Source organism: Archocentrus centrarchus, chromosome 17, assembly GCF_007364275.1.
Source record: "Archocentrus centrarchus isolate MPI-CPG fArcCen1 chromosome 17, fArcCen1, whole genome shotgun sequence".
NCBI lineage: Eukaryota > Metazoa > Chordata > Actinopteri > Cichliformes > Cichlidae > Archocentrus > Archocentrus centrarchus.
The window spans coordinates 11291896-11314139 of NC_044362.1; the positions used below are offsets into that span (position 1 = coordinate 11291896).

General features: G+C 41.3%; 2 protein-coding genes across 2 annotated transcripts; one reads left to right on the forward strand and one right to left on the reverse strand.

Moving 5' to 3' along the window:
- The first annotated feature begins 28 nt into the window (after nucleotides 1-28).
- On the forward strand, nucleotides 29-4129 carry LOC115796169 (V-type proton ATPase subunit d 1-like). Its single transcript, XM_030752448.1, has 8 exons — nucleotides 29-158; nucleotides 630-801; nucleotides 1004-1182; nucleotides 1639-1718; nucleotides 1948-2025; nucleotides 2107-2283; nucleotides 2380-2457; nucleotides 3746-4129. Exons 1-8 carry the CDS (start codon nucleotides 29-31, stop codon nucleotides 3905-3907), a joined length of 1056 nt encoding a protein of 351 aa, XP_030608308.1. The 3' UTR covers nucleotides 3908-4129.
- A 171-nt stretch (nucleotides 4130-4300) lies between these two features.
- LOC115796202 (uncharacterized) lies at nucleotides 4301-22182 on the reverse strand. The gene is made up of 29 exons (XM_030752495.1): nucleotides 22083-22182; nucleotides 21821-21973; nucleotides 20281-20397; nucleotides 20017-20184; nucleotides 19668-19872; nucleotides 19183-19337; nucleotides 18985-19097; nucleotides 18766-18847; nucleotides 18474-18611; nucleotides 18060-18222; nucleotides 17780-17895; nucleotides 17427-17573; nucleotides 17067-17180; nucleotides 16737-16853; nucleotides 16485-16643; nucleotides 16085-16246; nucleotides 15131-15293; nucleotides 14867-15054; nucleotides 14689-14781; nucleotides 14400-14604; nucleotides 13848-14035; nucleotides 10529-10626; nucleotides 10081-10265; nucleotides 7188-7387; nucleotides 6933-7104; nucleotides 6721-6830; nucleotides 5036-5161; nucleotides 4673-4799; nucleotides 4301-4552 (listed from the first exon to the last, which is right to left on the reverse strand). Exons 1-29 carry the CDS (start codon nucleotides 22158-22160, stop codon nucleotides 4542-4544), a joined length of 4053 nt encoding a protein of 1350 aa, XP_030608355.1. The 5' UTR covers nucleotides 22161-22182; the 3' UTR covers nucleotides 4301-4541.
- Nucleotides 22183-22244: the final 62 nt, after the last annotated feature.

Below are 22244 nucleotides of genomic sequence, written 5' to 3' on the forward strand. Positions count from 1 at the left end.
AACACAGCTAAAATCACAGTTTGGCATCATGGCACTGTGTGAGGAGCTCAGCTTTAACGTGGATCATGGTTACCTGGAGGGTCTGGTTCGAGGAATGAAAGCTGGGATTCTGGCTCAGACTGATTATCACAATCTGGCTCAGTGTGACACACTTGAGGGTAAGAATATTGTATCACACGTGTAATGTATCGTGTGTAATGATATCATGTGTAATACCTGCAGTTTAAAAAAGCGTGTGAGGGGGTGTTGGAAGTAATTGCAGTAGGGAGCTGATAGAGCTCACCCCAGGGATGTGCCTGTTTTCATCATCTGGATCTCATTTATAAAGGAGATTATGTGAGTTTTTAAACCAGTGACATGTTGGCTTTTGGTATGGCTTATTTTTTAAGACAACCCCCCACTCAACAGCATCATGTGAGTATATCATCAATGTAGCGAGAGGAAAAACAGACTTTCAGAATGTCATCATCAGCTGTTCATCAAAAGTCAGAAATATGCTGCCTCGTGTGAATTTGTATTCATACATGATTCACCTTTTCCTGCTTATTTGAAAATTGCAAAGTAACAGGAAGCCTGATTTCAGAGCAGTGTGGCAAGTAAACATTTTATTTTATCTCTTCTCTGCTCAGATATGAAGCTGCACCTTCAGAGTACAGACTACGGTAAGCTGCTGTCCTCCTCCGAGGGAGATTTGACTGTGTCTCTGCTGGACAACAAGCTGAGGGAGAATCTGGTGACTGAATTCAGCTGCCTGCGCTCCAATGCCCTGCCACCTCTCTCCACCTTCCTTGACTATATAAGGTATCCCTCGTCACCGTTGGTGTTTTATTTATAGCCTGTGCGTTACAGGATGAGCACATATGCTTCAATAGCATCCCGGAGGTCAGGCACTTCTTTTGCTGCTGAGATTTTCACTTGCGGCTGAAGCGGACGGTGTTTACTCAGACAGTCGACACCTTGTGCAAAACATATTCAATTCAATGTGTTCTCTGTGTTGCCATAGTTACAGCTACATGATCGACAATGTGGTGATGCTGATCACCGGGGCCCTGAAGAAGAAAGATGTGTCAGAGCTGCTCCCACGGTGTCACCCACTGGGAGCTTTTGACCAAATGGCTGCCGTGGGCATTGCTCGCACTCCAGCTGAATTGTACTCAACCATCCTGGTGGACACACCACTAGGTATTCTGTTTATTTTTTAATCCTAATAATGACAAATGTGCATTTATATTATTAATATATTTTTTAATTATACACTAATACACTTTCAGTAAGAGTGACTTTAAATATTAATGGGAGTGTTTAACTGAAGAAAACACCCCTGAAAACACTTTGCTGTGTGGAGGCCCATTGATGCTTGGAAAGAGAAAACAGTTTGTACTTTATTCATTAAATGTAGTTGTAACTTTCTTGTTGTGCCCTTTTGAAAGTTCTTAATGTGAGAAGTCAAGATTTGGACTTATAAAAATGTAAAACTAAAAAGTCCAAATTTTCTTGAAAACAAAATGTGCCTGAATAAGCTCGGTGATGTCGTAAAAGGCACTGCATGCTTCTTCTTCATATTTAAGGCCTATCATATAAAACTACTTAGAGCATAGTTTAACTGAGGACTACTGTCTTGTTTTATTCCTGCCACAGCTCAGTTTTTCCAGGATGCTGTATCTGAGTCCAACCTGGATGAAATGGAGGCTGAGATCCTGAGAAACAAACTGTATAAGGTGAGCAGAGCATGACATAAGGTGGCATGACTAACTTAACTCAGCCTTGACACCTGTGTTAGAGTCTTTGTGCATGTGCTGATATAAATTCTCTACTGTAGTTTTTATTACTGTGATAAACATGCTTAACAGCTGTACTTAACTTTTATAATGGTGTCTGAACGTTGCCACCTTCAGATGTTTTTCATGAAATTTGTGCTGATCTTTGTGCTTTTGTTCTACTGCAAAGGCATACTTGCAGTCTTTCTACTCTTTCTGCAAGAGCATGGGCGGCGTCACAAAGGATGTAATGTGCCCTGTCCTGGAGGTACTCTCACTTTCCCTGCTGCATGATGGTTGATTAACTGCAGTTTTACAAATTACTGATGTGCTTTGATGTGTGTTGCAGTTCGAGGCGGACAGGCGGGCCTTCATCATCACAGTGAACTCCTTTGGGACAGATCTCACCAGAGCAGACCGGAGTGCCCTGTATCCATCTTGTGGTAAACTTTACCCTGGAGGACTGCAACTCCTGGCCCAGGCAGAGGACCATGAACAGGTCAAAGCTGTGGCCGACTGTTACCCAGTGAGTCTGAGTGATATTTTTAAGCTGCTGTAGAGTTGTTATTGCACATAATTTAAGTAAGACATATGGTCAGCGTAAACCTAAACATCCCTGCAGGACTATAAAAAGATTTTTGATGACCCCGAGCCAGGATCAGATTTTAAGACTCTTGAGGACAGATTCTTTGAACAAGAGGTAACCCGACTTTTGTGTTTGTCAGTGTAACTGTCTAACAATTTTGTGACTGTCAGAGATTTCTTTTCCAAATTTAAAAATATTTGAACCATACTGGCCATTTTGCAGTCCTGACATCCAAATGTGTGTATCCAACATAGTCACCAACCACTTTATTAGGTACACTTTGGTTATACTGGGTTGGACCCCTTTTGCCTTCAGAACAGCTTTAATTCTAATTGGCATGGATTCAACAAAGCACTGGAACCTTTCTTCAGAGGTTTTGGTCCATATTGACATGATAGCATCACACAGTTGCTGCAGATTTGTCAGCTCCACATCTATGATGTGAATCTCTTGTTCCACCACATCCCAAAGGTGCTCTGTTGGATTCAGATCTGGTGACTGTGGAGGCCATTTGAATACAGTGAACTCATTGTCATGTCCAAGAAACCAGTTTGAGATGATTTGAGCTTTGTGGCATGGTGTGTTATCCTGCTGGAAGCAGCCAGCAGAAGATGAGTACGCTGTGGTCATAAAGGGATAGACATGGTCAGCAGCAATACAGCTGTGGTGTTTAAACGATACTCAGTTGGTACTAAGGGCCTCAAAGTGTGCCCCCACACATTACACCATGGAGGATGGATCCATGCTTTTGTGTTGTGTAAATTCTGATCCTATCTAAAGGTCACAGCAGAAATCAAGACTCATCAGATCAGGCAACATTTTACCAGTCTTCTATTGTCAATTTTTGGTGAGCTTGTGTGAATTGTAGCCTCAGTTTCCTGTTCTTAGCTGACAGGAGTGGCACCCAGTGTGGTCTTCTGCTGCTGCAGAAGATGCTCTTCTGCACACCTTGGTTGCAACTTGGTTATTTGAGTTTCTGTTGCCTTCCTTTCAGCTTAAAACAGTCTGGCCATTCCCCTCTGACTTCTTAGACCAACAAGGGAACTGCCACTCCCTGGTTATTTTCTTTGGTTTCAAACCATTCTCTGCAAAGCCCAGAGGTGGTTGTGTCACAAAGTCACTTAAAACACCTTTCTTCCCCATTCTGATGCTCGGTTTGAACTTCAGCAGGTTGTCTCGACCATGTCTACATGCCTAAACGTGTTAAGCTGATTAGATATTTCTGTTAATGAACAGTTGAACAATTGGGCCTAATAAAGTGGCTGGTGAATGCATATTTTTAAAGCACAGGTGATTAATTTCAACTATTTCTACTGATGATATCAAATGCAAATGTATTCTTTTTTTTTTTAAGTTACCAGAGGGCAGATTCCTACATCTTAGATGTCTGTGGTTTTTCCAGGTGAAGCTGAACATACTCGCTTTCCTGCAGCAGTTCCACTTTGGAGTATTTTACTCTTACATCAAACTTAAGGAGCAGGAGAGTCGGAACATTGTGTGGATTGCTGAATGTGTCACACAAAGGCAGAAGTCAAAGATACACAACTACATACCCATTTTCTAGGGAACAAATTAACTAAGCAACAAGGAGTAACATGTATTTAACATACATGATAAACACATGTATTTGCATGCCTAAGCAAGTATGATTCAGTGAGGATTAAAATCAGTCTTCAGCATCATCACTGCTTATACTACAAACCACAGAAAACACATGAGCCTTAGTATTACACTGTTAGCACAGTTTTTGTTCATGTGTATTGAGTGTTACATCGTGATTGCTTATACCTCAAAATTAATGAAATTATGTATAATTTTTTTTCAGACTTTGTGTTTGTCATTGTCCTGGTTACATAAGCAAAGCTTGAAAAGAATAATATATAATAAAAAGCAATTTTCAGCCGCTCCCTTGTCACACGGGGTCACCACAAATATTAAAAAAAATTTTTATTACATAGTTTTATTAATAACCTACTTGCTACAGTGAATGTGTTTGCATTCACACTGGATGTCTAAACAGGGCAAAGGTTTTACATTACAGGAGGTATACGAATGTGTGACTATACAGTGGAGTACAAAATGAAAGTATAAAGGTAATGGGGCACAAACAGTGGTATACAAGAATAAATCTGTCCATTATAGCAGCTTACAGAGGCCATAAATTTCCCATTGTTGCTCTTCATTAGCTTGTCCTTCCTTCATACTTTCACTAAAACACACACACACAAAAAAACATATTAAAACCATAAAATATACTTTTTACATTTCTACATACAGAAACATAGTACAAGATTAATCATGCATGTCTTATGTAAAAGGCCTAACTCACTGCACTGAATGGGGACCTCCAGGGGTACATAGTTTTGCTGGCAGAGGTGAACGAAAGCGAATGCTAATCTGCAGGGTGCTCTGGATGAGCTGAATTTACACACAGACAAAAACTGGCCGGGATCCACCTGATGAGTTTGTGAGAACAACACACAATCAACCAAAAAAAACAAACAAACAAAAAACAATGTGATGGAGAAAACAGAGATTTTCAGGTTTAGGGCATCTGTTTTCACTTCCCTGCATGGCCAGCATTTTGTTCTCTACCAAACTTAGATGGAATTTTAATGCAATTTTCCTGCCCATTTTAAGATCTTTCGGCTGAAAAACCACAGGCACATGCCAGCTGTGTTTTTCTACTTACCACCCTGAAACAAGACCTGAGTGGAGAATCAGCAGAAGAGAACAGAAAGTCGCAGCTCGCTGGACTCGTGGCTGCTTTTGAAAAATTCTCTGTTGTCCCTGAAGGTTTGAGGCATGTTGGTTTCATCTGAAGACACAAAGAAATGGTCAAAGTGCAGGTGAACACTGGACACCTCAAGAAAGACAATTGTGCAAACATTTATAGACACAAGAAGAAATCTTGTGCCTATAAAATCTTATGTGCTGAGGCCTTTCTGTGTGGAGTTTGCGTGTTCTCCCTGTGTCTGTGTGGGTTTTCTCCATGTACTCTGGTTTCCTCCCACAGTCCAAAGACATGTAGTTACTGGGGTTAGGTTAATTGGAAATTCTTAATTGCCCATAGGTGTGAATGTGAGTGTTTCTCTGTAACTCTGTGTTAGGCAGGTGACCTGTCCTGGGTGTACCCTGCCTCCCACTCTATGGCAGCTGGGATATGCTCCAGCCCCCTTGTGACGTGGATGTGGAAGAAGATGGGTGGATGGATGGATGGATGGATGGATGGATTTCACAATTTCACTTAATCTCAATTTCAAAAAACTACCAAATATCAAAACAACATCAAATGTTGAAACTGAGTCTTTTTCTTTTTTTTAAATGGCTAAACTAATGGCTGTTGTTTGGAGAAAAAAAAAGTTTGGGGCCTCCTTTGTTGAATACAGTCTTAGTAAAAAGAAAGTAGACCCTTTTTCACTTTGAAGGTTCTACGTATGAGCACATAATAAAAATTATTTGGTCTTTAGATACTTAAAATTAGGTAAACAACCTCAGATGAACAACAAAGCATGGCGTATTATATTGTGTCATTATTTATTTAACAAAATTAAGCCAAAATAAAATTCAAAAGCTAAATATATCCTTACTGCTTCCAGAGGAATTGAGAGGGTAAGTAGCAGCCAGGTGCTGCTAATCACATGCACTTAATTGCCTGATCATCAGTAAGTGTGAGCACCTCTGTGAAAGCAGAAGTTCTGGCAGTTTGCAGGTCTGGAGAATTCAACTGTGTGCTAACACGAGTTAGCACGAGGGCTCGACCCAAGAAATTCACCCCAATGTCAGACCGTGCAATGCTCAGAGAAACAGTGCAATACGATCACGGGCCGTTCTTTAGTCTTGAGGACAAGGTGTCTGAACTCCCCCCAAAAAAGTGATTTTTATTGGTTAGACCAGGGAACAGCTTTCCACACTTCATCACAGCCCATCTTAAAAGGGCCCGAGCCCAGAATATTGCTGTGCCTGGTTAAGTTTCTGGACCTTTTTTTTTTCTATCTGTTTTTTTTCTTTACATAGCAGGGTTTTGACTTACAGTACAGCATGGTTTTTGTTTCTTAATACGGTTTCACTTGAGGGCCTGCAGACCATGACTGTTCGGTATTTGATTTTTTCATAGTGAAAACATTCTTAAATTGTTGAACCTTCTCCCACACAGCCCTTTAAATATGGTGACATACCTATTTTTACTTCTCGAAGACTGCCTGAGATATTCTATTACCCAATTATTTTTCAGTTTTCAATTAGTTTAAATGATTTAGAAAGCATAGCAGTCTGCTTTATTTTACATTCTCTACATGGTCACTTTTTTTTTTTAAAGAAATGGACCAGTTATATCTGTTGAATACACAAATAACTCCAGTCTCTCACTAATCCTACCTGCCAAGTGTCAAGAAAATCCTCCAAGCTTTTAGCCTGAGATCCGTCACACAAAGGAAAATCATTTCCTGCGTCATTATCATTGGTCCCAAACAGACCACTGGACACACCTGTGGAGACAAGAAACCCTTTTATGTGTGAGAATATGCAGAAAGATATTGGTACAACCCCCCCAGGTGTACAGATAACAAGTCATGCCGACTCTTTCCCACCATGTGACCATCCGTCCAGTGTGAAGCTGCACACTTCAAGCGACATGTCACATGACACTGACGCTCCGTTCTGACTGGACACCTGCACAACGTTCGACGCTTTCCTGACTGACAGTCCATCCTCAGTGTGAAATATGTGGCTGACAGCGCTGCTGCTGCAGTCGGCCTTCACCTGTGACACGAGCATTTTCGTAACCTGCTTTATTCATCACGGATTGCACAAAAATCCCTTTATTCCCCTGTGGTAACACATACCTGTCCATCGCGCTGAATGTTGATGGTGTGGTTATTCATTTGTATCAGGAGCAGGTCCTGTGCGTCTGTGCCGAGCAGCAGCGTGAACGACGGCTCGGGGCTGACATCTTGGGCGAGGAGTAGCGGACATGAACCTGGCAGCTCGTATAAGTGACCATCAAACGTCACTACGAACTGATCCGCCACCAATAAAGCTTGGTCTTTAGGTAAGGTGAGAAGGCAAACACAGAGACGCAGACTGTGAGTAATTAAAGACATTTTGTAGTTGTTTAACTTGTGTGGTGCTTGTATTTTTGTTACTGGTGGTAGATGCACTGCATTATTGGATTATTAACTCAATAAACCAATAACAATTTATGTAAATGTATTTAACAGATGTTTTATCTCATTTCCATGCAATTAAAACAACCGACTCTTACCTCTGTCAGAACTGATTTATGACTAAAAGTCCAATTTGTCTTTTGTGATAAAACATATTTAAAAAAAAAACTGGAAAAAAAAATCATAAACAAGATATAGGTGGAAAAAATGTGTTTATCTTGTACAAATCTAAGTGAAGCAAATATTTCTGATCACTACTTCTTTGAAATGAATTAAAAATGGAACAGATGGCTTACTCATGCCAGTCTATACAAAACATGAGGGGTGTTTCTGATGTGTGTGCTGCATATGTGTTTCTAGCAGCTGTTACGACCAGTATGACCTCGGTTTACGAGCCGGTCGTAATACACCTGATATATGTGGTTTTTTTTTTTTCTTTTTTTTTTGTCTTCCCGGCCATCTTGGGTCCACATTGCTTGCTAGTGGATCAGGGAATGTCACCTGATATGAATTTGTAAATTGCAGCTGCGATGAAAAGTAAAAAAAAAATCAGATTTAATGTCCTGCACATGAGTGTTGGCCCTGGCTGCAGTACTTTGGCAGCCATATAGGGTGGCTCATCCCTTGGGCGAGACCATTCAGTTTAAAGATTTTTTTTTCTCCACTTGCTGGCAGCGCACAAGCGTGTTTTGGATGGTCAACCTCATCCTTGTCTTCAGACTACGAATTGACGGTGCTGCACCTATTCATCCTCTTCTAAACCTTCTCTAGCTTCTGAAACCACTGAGGCTCTTTGAGCCGAAACTCTTTCACCATGTTGATCGATTAAGGAGCTACAAAGGCAAAGCTATTTATTCATTGTGTCCCACTCCGGATTTGCAGCTGGGATAGAGTGCGAGAAAACGTAGAGTGGTTCCAAGTGGAACCAAACACCACATGTGTAATATAAATGTGTATGTGTGTGTGTGTGTGTGTGTGTGTGTGGGTGGGTGGGGGGGGGGGGGGGGGGGGGGGGGTGGAGATGGAGCAGGGGGTTACGGTATAAAGTCATCAAATGTGATATTTATGTTCTTCACAGAAAATGAGTCAAAGGCATGGAATCTGAGGTTGAAATAATGCTAAATAAATATTTTTATGTTGACGTGCAGTGCCCTTTTTACCCACACCTCCTTTAATTTTTCACTGATCTAACTCCATGTTTTCCAACTCCTGCTTTTGTTAATCTCAGCACCCTGCACTGTAACAAATTACTATACAGCACATGAATCAGTATTTTTTCTTATGCAAGTGCCATACAATATGTTTTTAGTTCAAATCATTATTCCATTCTTTAAAAGTGTTGGGCTGTCGGGCTGTTGTGGATGTGTCGTGTTTCCCAGTGTTTGCATTTAGTTTTCAGTGGGCCACCATGAGCAGGACTCCTGCAGCTATTAGTCTGGTATCTTCATGTTCAGGGTAGCTATTAAAATGTTAAATATAGCAGTATTCAGGCATGAAAGGGAATAGAGGAGACACTGATGTGGACATTCAGTTAGATTTTACAGAAATAGATAGGTTATGTGGCTCACAGTTGGCACAATAAAGTATCAGTATGTAAACATTATATATACTGTAAATGTTATATTCTTTACACAACAGTACTGTAAACATGTCAGTTTCAGGTTACAGTAGGTACACTGTAAAACAACTAGCTGTAAACACTTTAAATGTTAGAATGACAATGAATATGGACAAAAAAAAAGAATAACTTCTGTTTTTTAAAAGACTGTGTTTTGAAATTGGATGTCATGTTTTAAGAAAGAAAGAACTGTGTTTGGTATATATACATTTCAAGTGAAATACATCCTGTGTCAGAACAAAATCTAATACAAAGCTAATTGTTTGCCCTTCGCTTCTGGATTTTTGTTCTTTTGGACTTTATCAGAAAAAATAAAGGCTCGTTTTTTTCAGTCTGTCCTGAATTTGGGTTCTCATTCTGCAGCTCAGACACTTAATTGAGTTTTAAATGATAATTGTACATACTGATGCAAGGAGGATATCTAATACAAACTAAGCTGAGCCAAAACGTATTCGCTGCCTCAGTTCCTAAATTCCAAAACTACCAGACAGCATGGAAACTGGCTGTAACTGTACTAGATACCCAGGATGGTTCTGCCAGCCCTGTCATTTAAATCCTCATGTAAAACATTCAAAACAAGACCTGAGAAAAGACCGAAGAAGAGGATTATTGAAATAAACCAGCCTGGGAGCAGTGACGAGTTATTTTTGAGGTCCTGGTACTCATGAACTACAAATGGAGAAGTTTTTTTCAGAAGTAGTGGGCCTTCCAAAAGTCCTCCAAGCACAGAGCAGCATCCAGGAAGTCACAAAAGATCCAAGAAAAAAAAAAAAAATCAACAGAACAGCAGAACTTGCACACCTCAATAAACACCAGTGTTCACAACACCTCCACCCTTTGCTTCAATGCAGTTATCACCTGCTGTGTTTATTCACATGCGTTAGAAGGTTGAATAATTTTTTTTACAGCTCTGTCATGAATCTGTCAGACAGAGTAATTAAAATGATGCCTTACGAGTGAAGGGGCTGTCCATGATCTTCCTCTTGAGACGATAAAGTTCAGCAGTGGGTCTGACAGAGGCGAGGGTCTGCAGAGGTCTCAGGATCCATTCCTCCAGAAGGATCTCCATCAGCCCAGCTTTGGCCATCCTCGACCAGGGCAGCTGCGGCAGCGGTGCTGACACAATCAGCGAACATTCACTGGAAGGGAAAAACAAAAAATCTAACGAATACTTTTCATCCATCAATATTTGATCATTTAACTGAGCAAGTTAATGCTTAAGTTAAAACAGGTCCAGCTTTAGGTGCAAACATCTAGGTGCACATAATTCTACTTTCAAGAGCATTTCAGTGACTAAAATTCAGCATGTAGTTTGGACCTGCAATGAACCAAAATAAACTGACCAAAATACCGTTTTCAAAAAGCACTTATGTAGCGATCTGTTCTCTGATATCTCTGATACCTGGGGGAGAGTCTGTAGATGGAGGCAAGCTGTTTCCTGACTCCAGATAGAGCCATCGCCAACCTGGTCTCAATCCAGTGGTAGGTATGCTGGCCAGCCTGATTGACCACACAGAAATTCAGCCATCACATTTTGTCTGAACTGCCAAAACACTAAATCCCATTCTATGAGCCAAGAGCTCAGCATCCTGAACCCATTTCTCAGGTTCAAATCACACTTCTGGCAAAATCAATTTCATCTAGTCAGACACAAGCTGAGGAGCTGATTTAGTTGTTTGCAAAACAATAAACACGTTCTCACGCACTTAAACGTATTCTGAATTGCACTCTGGATAAATAATGATAACCACAGGTGGCACACGTTCAACACAGCCACAGCACAGATCATTCCTAACATTTGCTGCCGCAGGGGTGAAGTGAAGGTTGAAACAAACAATGGAAACAATCTGAAAGGCACAGGAGGAAGAGCGCTTGTAAGACATTGTGAAATTTGAGCGACTGCTGTACACTGGAACACATTTTTCTACATGTCATGACAACCCAGTTTGCAAAAAAAGAAAAAAGAAATCCTCCAATACTAAAGATTTATGTTTTACATGCAACCATACTATTATGTAATCATTCAAACCTTTCTCATAATTACAAATATTAAATATGAATCAAATAAAATATGTAATAAGATAAAAATGTGATATGGGCCAGCTTAACACATAAACAATGTATTACTGCAAGTTTTCTTTTCCATGTGGGAAATATATACAGATGTTTTAGTACATTGGATACTTACAGATGTTTCAGTAAATCCCTTTGCCAATATAAATGAGGTAAAGTCTGCTGTTTTTACTACAGGCATACATAACTTGTTTTGTTTTCACATTTCACAAATTTAGCATCATATTTTTGCTTTAATCACCACCGTTATGTTTCTGGACAACTGCAAGTTTTTTTGTGAGAGAATTTTGATTAATTAATTTGTAAGTGATTTCGAACAATCGAGATGTGCGGACTTCCAGCTTTATTTCAGGATGTTTAACAAAAGTGTTGCATTAACTGTACATTTTATACATTGTCCCCCATTTTTAGAGGCTCGCATGTTATTGGACAATTCACTGAGAAGCAGTTCATGGTCAGGTGAGGTCTGTTCCCTTATTATTCCATGAGAAAGTAAGCGGGTAAACATTCTGGAGTTGATTCCAGCACAGCAGTGCACTGTCGCCTCACAGCAAGAAGCACCTGGGTTTGAGTCCATCGACTGACTGGGGCCTTTCTGTGGAGTTTGCATGTTCTCCCTGTGCTTGTGCGGCTCCTCTCCCAGTACTCCGGGTTCCTCCCACAGCTTAATTCTAAACTAGCTGTAGGCATGAATGGCTGTCTTTCTCTCCATGTTAGCCCTGCAACAGACTGGCAATCTGTGCAGGGTGTACTCTATCTCTCATCCTCTAACAGCTGGGATAGGCTCCAGCACCACCATGACCCTGAATTGGATAATAGGAAGAAGACTGATGGTTCACTGGAACCGTCAACATTAGGCCCAAAGAAATACAAGTGGGATCATCATTACACTGAAAACCCAAAATAAACCTGTCAGACAGATAATAAAAACTTTAGAAGTCTACAATCTACAGTCTGAAGCACTGGACAGCTCAACAACACCAAATAGCTCGAGAGACCACAGAGGACAGCTAAAGTGGATGATTGCAGGATTCTTTCCTTGGCTCAAAAAACACTTTGCAGCAAGTCAAGAACGATTTTGAGGAAGCTGATGTATCACTGTCCAAGTCTTTAATCAACAGACACCTTCATGGATGTAGTGGGTTTACATCACCACTCTAGTGCATACTCAAGAGCAGCAAGATCAGATTAGGCTTTGCCAGAAAACATCTAAAAGAGCCTGCACCGTTCCGGAAAAAATTCCTTGGACAGATGAAACCAAGATTAATTTGTACCAGAATGATGGGAAGACAAAAGTACAAGAGGAGAGAAACAGCTCATGATCTGAAGCATATGGATAGCCACACACAGCCAATGGAACCGGGGCACTGGTGTGTATTGATGATGTGACTGCTGACAGAAGCAGCAAGATGATGTGTACAAGGTTCAGATTCAGCCAAATGCAGCAAAACTGATTTAACATAGCTTCACAGCGTAAATGCAAACAATGCAACCCAAGAGTTTCTCAAGCCAAAGAAATCACATATTCTTCAATCCAGCCACCTGATCTCAATCCAGCAATGTATGCGTTTCAGTTATTAAACACAAACTGAAAGCAGAGAGACCCTGAAAGAAGCAGCAACTGCAGTAAAGGCCTGGCAGAGAGTCTCAAGGAGAAAATACAGCATTTGGAGATGTCCATGAGTTCTAGATTCCAGTCATTGAATGCAAATGATTTTAATAAAAAAAAAAATCTTTATATTTAAAATTATGTTAGTTTTGTCTCATTAATTTTCAACCTCAGAAAATGCATGTAGTATAAAATGTAGTATAAAAATGGCTGTAATTCCTAAATAGTTAGTGCAATTGTTTTGTTAAACCTCTTGAATAATGCTTCAAATACAGCCATGTTTCATGTTTGTCATGTTTCTTAGTTTATTATTGGTTTTTGGATTTGTGTGTGTTTCGGGTTGAGCAGGTGTTTCTGTGTTCAGTCTGTCTCTTGTATCGTTTATCTTTTTTCCTTGTGTCACATGTCTTAACCTTGATCTCTGTGTTCACTACTTCCTGTTTACATTGTATGTTTTCGGTCCTTGTGCCTTGGGTTTAGTTTTGCTTCCTGTGTTTCCTTCCCAGCTATTTCCAATTATGTCATTACCTGATGTGTGTTTGTTGCCTTAGTTTTCCTCTGCTCTTTGTCGTGTCGTACCCTCATGGAGGTGTATTTGTCTGCTCCTTGTTTTTGTCTGAAGATCTTTAGTTTTGGATAATCTGCCTGGTTCTGCTCTTTGAAGGATTTTGTATTTTGCAAAGCTCAACAATAAAGTCACTTAAAGTTTATCTGCCGAGTCCTGCATTTTGGGGCCAAACTCTGTCTGCCACATTCTGAATATGCTTATACCTTGACACTATGGCCCTAACTGCAGAATCTAATTTGATACCTTGGTAAAGTTTTTAGCATATCCAGGTTAGTCAAACCAGGCTGTGGTTCTTGTGGATTTTGTGATTCCTCTTGGTTTCTGTTCACCTGTGTCTTGTTTTCCCCAGCTGTGTCCTCTCTCCCTAACTACCTTGTGTGTATTTGTCACGTCCTCCCCACGTGATAGTGTTTCCTTGCTCTCTCTCCGTCCGTGTTGTCCAGAAACTAATAATAATGCACCAGATCTCACCACATCTAGGGCGATGCTGAGCGTGGTAACACCCGCCTGTGACAGTGGCCTGAGCTGAGGATTCTCCAGCAGAGCAGAAAGGATCTCCACCAGCCTGTTAGTCCACAACAAAACAGCCTCCCTCCACATCGCCTCCAGCCTCTGGCCCTTCACATCCTGATACACACCTGCCAGAGTGGCAAGGGGCCCTAAGAACAGAAGGTACAACAAGAGATGGAGTTTTCACAGATTCACACAGGTCTCTTTCATACTCCAGAACTCCTCACAGGAAATGAGGGGCCACAAAAACATTTTTATGATGACGCAAGGAGATAAATTTGATAAGTGCCATGTGAGACAGAAGAGATGTTTTTTATGCTTTAGATAAATAAGTTAAGGAGGAGAGAATTAGTTTATGGTTTGGAGTTCCTTAAGGAAATTTAATTTGCACAGCAATCACTCAAAAACTAAAGGGCATGTCTTTATTTACCGTAACTAAACTAATCATGTGCGCACAATTCTACAACACATGATTCCTAAAGCTCTGGTAAGCCTTTTTATTTCTGCACTCACTTCTCAGTTCCTGCTGTCCCTGCAGTGAGGCATGCTGCAGCAGATTCAGAAAGTGAGGCAGGCTGTCGGTCAAGAAGTGACGCAGGGGGCTGCTCTGCCACAGAGCCAGCATGCCTTTTTCTTTCTTCCCCAGCAGAGCTTCAGCTCGCTGTGAAACATGAAGAGGCAGAGCACTCAACTCCTGGAGCAGCTGACTGTCTCTGGACTGTGGGTGTGAAGAAGAAACAGCACTGCAGTTAGATCTGTGAAAGATCCTGTCATTGCATTATTCTAGTTTGCCTGAGGTTACCTGTCTTCTAAAATCTATGAGTAGACGCTGTAATATCTTGATTCTCTCCATAAGTTTATGTTGTATCTGAGAGCTCAGATAGTCAAACCGTTCCTGTGAAACACATGAAAACAACCACTTGAAAAGAGCCATTCTCATAAAAGCAAACACTGCGACATTTTTATGTCATTAGCGATACCTCTGCTGCAGTTAGACTTTCCAAACAGCCACTTGCTCTCAGCATTAGCCTCTGATTGGCTCTTCCCAGAAACACGCTGCCCAGAGTTTCAGATGTGCCGCTGCCACTTCTTTTCTGCACATCCAGTATCAAACTGTGATTTACTCCCACACATGCTGCTACAGTGAGATCCTCACTCAGGCCTGGACCTGCACAGTAACAGACACATCTCTTGTAATTGTAGGTTTGATATTTTTTGGCATTAATGTGAGATTCTGTATTTACCATTCACGTGACCTGCTGTAGTCTGCAGACATCGTCCCTCGAGGGTACCATTCAGCCAGATCTTCTCTCTGCCGTCCAGTGTGGCCTGCACCCAGAGACCTGACCTCTGGGTCTGAGACAGGGCCCTGCCCCTCACCTCCAGACTGTAATTACCCATCCTAGACTTCAAAGTTGAAGGCACATGGCTGTACTTTTACAATTATTATGACCGCCAGTGCTAAAGAAGCATTATTGTGGTTTGTTGGGGGCTTATGCAAGTCAGGTGTGTCACTATGTCTCAGTCACTTCCTGGAGACTTGTTAGGAACCAGCAGGAAGTGACTGTATTTGTACAAAACCCACAGAATGAATGAACATCTTGTCATTTTTGTACTTTAGCACTTGAAATAAAACATTCTGTTTAGTGAAAGTATTAGTAGGTGGATTTGTACATTAATAAGGAGCCAGGCTAGCTACTTGGCCTGTTTCCAGAGTTCCTGGCTTATAGCTTTGCTGTTTATGCGTGACAGTGATATGAATCTTCTCAACAAAAATAGCTACAAAAGCCCATTTCCCAAACTGACCAAAATTCAAAATGGACCTTTTTAAAAACTGTTATTCATTTATTGTTACTGTGGGCTGTGAATGATCATTTGTTTTCTAAAGTTGGGCATGCCAGAAAAAGATTGAGAACCACCGCCTTAATCCAAACACCAAAGATTACATCCACAGACTTTAAATAAAAGATGGACATAGCTGCCGGGTCTAATTAAAATTGTATGGAAGTGCCGCCAACCTTAATTCCATCTAATAGTTTCAAGTCTTTACATGATGTGTATTTTGTAAATAAGCTCCACATTAATGTGCACAAAGATGACAAAGTAGCGTATGTTTTAGCAAGTCACTACTCTGAGCGTGCTGTTCACAGTATCTCAGTAAGCTCCAAAGATAAATTTACACTATCGTAATTGTTTACCTCAGAGAACAGAGACATGTTGGACCCCTGAGCAGTGGAGGAGTTGGTGAGGGCGAGGGTGAAGCTGCAGTGGTACGGACGCCCTGTCACTGACAGGCGAGACTGAGTGTAAAACAGCTCCTCCCCTAAGTTCGCTCTGTGGGTTCCTGACCACGACAGAGTCTGAGAGACACAGAGCGAATTAACAAGAGGAAAGGAGGATGAGCAAAAAGGGAAACTCTGAAGGAGGACGTCATTCAAATGAAACAAAGAATATATATGATCCAATTTGATATAAGAAGAGGAAATTTTCTCCTGGTGACATATGGCAGTATTACCACACATCTTATCTTTAACTATGTATAATGTTTCCAAATATGAATAGAAAAAGAAACCAGTGAGAACAAATGTGTGGACTCACGGGGTGTAGGGGACAGAGGCCCAGCTGCACAGTGTGCTCTAAACGGTCCTTGAGGTTGGTTTGAACTTTGGCTAGAAGTGTGTGTGAAGGACAGGGTGCCGGAGAAACTCTATCCAGACCAACATTAACCTGGAGGCTGTGCATTCCCCGCTGACCTTTCTGGAAACATCAAGAAGACACAGACAGATGTTTTTGTCTTATTTCTCTTTTATCATATTAAGTTGATGTCTTTCACTGTACAAAACAAAGCACCTGGTACTTCATGCCTTGCTTCAGGCTCCGGCTGTCCCATCTTAATTCTGCATTTTGGGAAAAGGAGTTCCCCTCGTGTGCCATTGAGATACATCCTTTAACAGAAGATACAGCCATCTGTGCGCAGGCACACACACACACACACACACACACACGCACACACACACACACACACACACACACACACACACACACACACACACACACACACACACACACACACACGCACACACACACACACAGATCAAGTAACTTTATGCTCCATAAATGTCTTTACTATTCTCCATAAATGCAGCCTGACTCATGAAAGGTTTGCTGAATATTTACAACCTGTTGGGCTGAAAACAGAGCACATGCCTGCCCCCTGCTGGAATTGGCCTGCCACTGTTTGTTCAGGCTGAGGGAGACATTGGCAGGGACAGCGCCGTCCCATGACAAATAGGCCTGGATGCACATAGAAAATAAACAGTCAAACAAAAAAACCCCATTATACCCCTGTCATTGTTATAGCTACTATTTATTTATTTGTAGTTTAGGTAAAAAGTCTAAAGGGTGACAGAATGAGGGATACATCAGAGTATTTCATTTACATAATGCACGGTAAACATATGAGGTCTAATGTAGAGAACAGAAATGTAACATGTTCAAAATGTATTGCAAATTATTTGATAGTTGTGTAACCTGCTGTACCTGGTGGCTGCTGCGCTGTTCTCTCTGTGAGTTTTGTGACCGTGTGTGCAGCGACAGCTGGCTGAACGTGGAGGTGAACGGTTGTTTCAGCTCCAGTTTGGTCGCATTTATTTCCTCCGAGCAACTCCACGAGCTGAGGGCTCTGACCTTCAGACGACCACATGGAGCAGAAAAGAAATCCAATTTATAAACCTCTGAGTGGGCTCCTTTATAGTCAGAGCCACACACATTTCCTTTTAGTTTTTGTTTCATTAAATGACTGTAAAAATGGCACAAAAGCTGATATCACAGAGAAATTAACACGATTTGAATTTGACTTTGTCAGGGTCATGAAACAGTTTGTACAGTCTGACCTGCTCCAGTTGTCCATGCCTCGTCCAGTCCAGTAAAACACTGTCTAGTCTTCCATGTAATGAACGCTCCAGTGTCACATCCAAACTGGTCAGACGGGGAATGCAGGTGATCTGAACTAATGTCAGGAATGAGAGAGACTTTAGCACACTGTGATTAACCAGAATCTCAGGAACTGTTTTATCTTTCTTTGTAGTGCTAAGTTGTAACATGGCATTTGAAGATAAAATAATGATCAAGCATTGCTGTGATACTCTACAAAGTCAGTGTGTTAAACTGTACCCTTGATAGTCTGGTTCCCCATCTCCAGTGCTGGTGGAGCAGAGTACAGACCAGACAAGCTGAACTCCTGGTTGCCCCAAACAGCTGCTTGCTGAACTTGGTAGCTCCATTTCTGAGCCTCGTACACCGTCCTCACTGCAACAGTTCTGGGGAGTGGCTTCAGCTACAGAACCAAAACACATTTAGGATGTGGGTACATCTTGATGTTGAGGATGCGAAAAGCAACAACATTCAAATATTGATGCAAAAAGTCATTTTTTTAAATTAGTTTTTATTTAGTTTTTTTTTATTATTTATTGTTATTATTATTACATCTGCTGATAAATCACCATTCGTTATTGCCAGCAAACTCTTAAAGTAAACCTTGTGCATAAACTGTACTCACAGTGAAGACATATTTGAGCATAGAAATACCTGTGGGTACGAGTGTTTGACCTCTAGAAGTTGCCTGTATCCGCTCTCTATGGCTGCCAGCTCCCCCAGAGCCCACAGCCTCCTCCTGCCTGACAGCACCTCCACCAAGCCTGCAGCAGTGGACTCAGACTGGTTCAGCTGGAGGAGGAGAGAGGGATGGATTGGATTCATTTTGCAAATGCATTTAAAAGAATAACAGCTGCACGTTTGTAATTTGACAGGGGATTTAGACAGTGAAGCACATACTGTATTTTACAGAGTGTGTGTCTATTTGAGTTCAAATTAAACGCACCTGAGATCGGACATTGAGCTGAGAGGGGAGGTAGGCCAACATTGTGGGGATATTCTGGACTACCTTCACCATCAGGTCCTTGCTGGACAAAGAACATCTATTATTTTCAGAGTGTGTGTGTGTGTGTGTGTGTGTGTGTGTGTGTTTGTGTTTGTGTTTGCAAAGACAACTTACAATCATTTGTTTAATTAGTGAATGACTGATGTGTATTAACAGTACCTGTGAGGCACATGGTGTCCCTGGACAATGAGTGCAAGTGAGGTGCTGAGTTCAGGGTTTACAGCCACGGAGCACCTCAGCTGTGTCTCAGTAAGTCTTCCCCAGGCCTCCACCTGCAACAATATTCAGTAATAATAATAATATAAAAGTAGACGGTGAGCACAGAAGAACAAAGATAAAGATGCACGCTAACCTTACCTGAAAAATAGGGATGGCTTGTCCCTGTACTGTGTGTTTCAGTGTGATTCTGGCCTCCTTGGTTCCTCCATGTGCGCCCCAACCTCCAACATCCCCCACCGCTCGGACCCTCCAATCCTGACAGCGAATGTCTAATGAGGCGCTCCTCAGAGGGCCTGCAAAGGGTGTCAGAGCATCACTGTCTCAGGGTAAAGTCATTACACCTTCATGAGAATAAAATGTCTCCAAAGCATCTTTTGCTTCTGCAGGAGAAACAAAGAGGTATGGCCACAAAACAAAGTAAAATAATGACATCTGTTGGCCACTATGTGGTATTGCACTTTGTGGGAAGGCTTTAAGGCAAAAGCTATCAGCAATCAAACAGAGGAAGTATGAAGCAAGATGCGTGTGAAACTCTCATACTTGAATGAAGAATAAAAATATACCTAAAATAAAACAGATGACTAAAATAAAAGAGCAACATTAAACACAACTTTTACTCTGACCTTTGAACTGAGCAGTCAGGACAGTGTCCAGATTGTATTGTGTTCTTGTTTGATTGAAAGCTGGAGGAGAGTAGGAGAAAACAACTGCCAAACGTCCATCAGTGCCACTGAAATTCAAGCCAGACGTGAGCAGCTTGTGTCCGTCCACAGTGAGCTGAGCCCCGGACTGAAGCTGAGAGAAGATTCCTCGGATGGAACAAAGACCCTTAGAGAGAGAAATAAAGAAGAAAGCTGCTAGTTTTTGTCATCAACTTTGTGAATTAATAGAACATTTTGAGACAGAAAAACCTCTGCTCATCAGTATGATATAAAGAATGTGTGTTTAGACTGTGTCAGTATATACCAATACCTCTATATTAAGTGGCAGTCCTCTGTCATGTAGCCATGACCAGCTGTGCCACATGCTTCCTCTTATTTCTTTGGGAAATTTTTTCGTCTTAAGTCTCAGTCCTGCCAGCTGACTGCCAAACTGGGACTGTAAGGTCATGGCTTTCCCCTCAGCAGAACCAAACTCAACCTGGACACAGTCATCATCCAGTGTTTAGTGAATGCTAACATCTTGGCTACAGCAGGTGCCATGAGATACAGTCATGTATCCTTTTCAGTTTCCTACCTGAATGCTGTTATTGGCGGGGATTCCCAGTTTCTTCAGATAATTCACCGTGTGTCTAAAATGGCTTTTTACTCTCACTGTCTCAGACATCTTTGTCACTGTCATCTCTTGACTTAACTGCAGAGGATTCAGAACGTGAACAACAGCACTTGTTATAGAAATTCCAACTAAAGTACACACATCTTAGTTCATCATTTGTCTTCCACTAACACCTGAAGCACCATGCAGCGATAAACAGATTTCATCTTTGCGCTGTCAGATTTATTTTTCTGCTGTTTTGTACATGACCAAAAATTACAAAATCAGAAGCAAAGGGGGAAAAAAAAAGAAACAACCCAGTAAATAAAGTGATATATAATTAAACAGTGATGATAAAATTAATGCAATTTATAAAGTTAGAAAAGGTGGCATAAATGCTGTACATTTGTATTAATTTGCCTGCTTTTTAAAATTTAATGAATGAAGGAATGAATTTTGTAGCATGATGGTGAGTATTTAACTATTAAAAATGGAAAATTGAATGGGAAAATAACTGAGAAAATCAGTACACAAGTAGATTAAAATGCATATATTTCTTTATGAAACATCTTAATTATTGTTTACATACATTTAAAAAAATATTTTTTTATGTTGAAAATAATGGCATAATCTATATGTTAGGTCTTTTTTTATTATGGCAGCTTTAGGCCTGTATAGCCTGTTGGTTATAAAATATACAGTATACACTGATCAAGCATAACATTATGACCATTGACTGACAGCGAAAGCTGGCCCGTGTGGTCCGAACCAACAGACGAGCTACTGTTGCTCAAACTGCCAAAAAAGTTCGTGCTGGTTCTGATAGAAAGGTGTCAGAATGCACAGTGCATCACAGTTTGTTGTGTATGAGGCTGCAGAGCCACAGACCAGTCAGAGTACCCATCCTGACCCCTGTACACTGCCAAAAGTGCCACCAATGGGCACGTGAGCATCAGAACTGGACCACTGACCAATGGAAGACGGTGGCCTGGTCTAATGAATCATGCTTTCTTTTACATCTTGTGGATGGCCGGGAGGATGAGCGTCCTTACCTGGGGAACACCTGGGAAGAAGGCAAACTGGTGGAGGTAGTGTGATGCTTTGGGCAATGGGAAACCTTGGGTCCTGCCATCCATGTGGATGTTACTTTGACACGTACAATCTACCTAAGTATTGTTACAGACCATGTACCTGTGGCCTCTTTCAGCAGGATAATAAGATTCCCTAGAGCTCATTCCAACTGAGCATCTGTGGGATGTGCTGGACAAACTAGTCTGATCCATGGAGGCCCCACCTTACAACTTACAGGACTTCAAGGATCTGTTGCTAGCATCTTGGTGCACATATCACAACACACCTTCAGGGGTTTAGTGGAGTCTATGCCTTGTCAGGTCAGGGCTGTTTTAGCAGCAAAAGGGGGAGCAACACAAGATTAGGCAGGTGGTCATAATGTTATGCGTGACTGGTGTGTGTCATTGACTTCACCTGAATAACTGTTTTAGCGTGCCGATTCTGCACTTACCATTTGATTTCCTGCATTGCTGTTGAATGTATAAAAGTGTGAACCATTGCTGTGACTCCCAGAATTCATTATTACTGCAGCGTTTAGGGGGAGACCCAGTTTCTTCAACAGGGGCAAAGAGTGGTTTAGATTAAGGGTCGCTTCATTTTTGTCCTTCAACACAAGAAAAAGGTCATTAGACATCTTTATGTCTCATGTAACACATTAAAATGAAATGCATTTCTGACAGGACTTTTTGAATTTCTATGATACATTTCCATACCTTAGTTTTATTGAGCAATACTAAAGTTTGTAACCTGGTGTCATCTATCACCATGGACACCTGAGATTCAATAAACATTGTAGAGACAACCAGGGACCCAGAGGCCTGCATCCTGTCTGGACTGCCTAACTCCTAGAAAGACGAACAGGAAGCAATTACAAA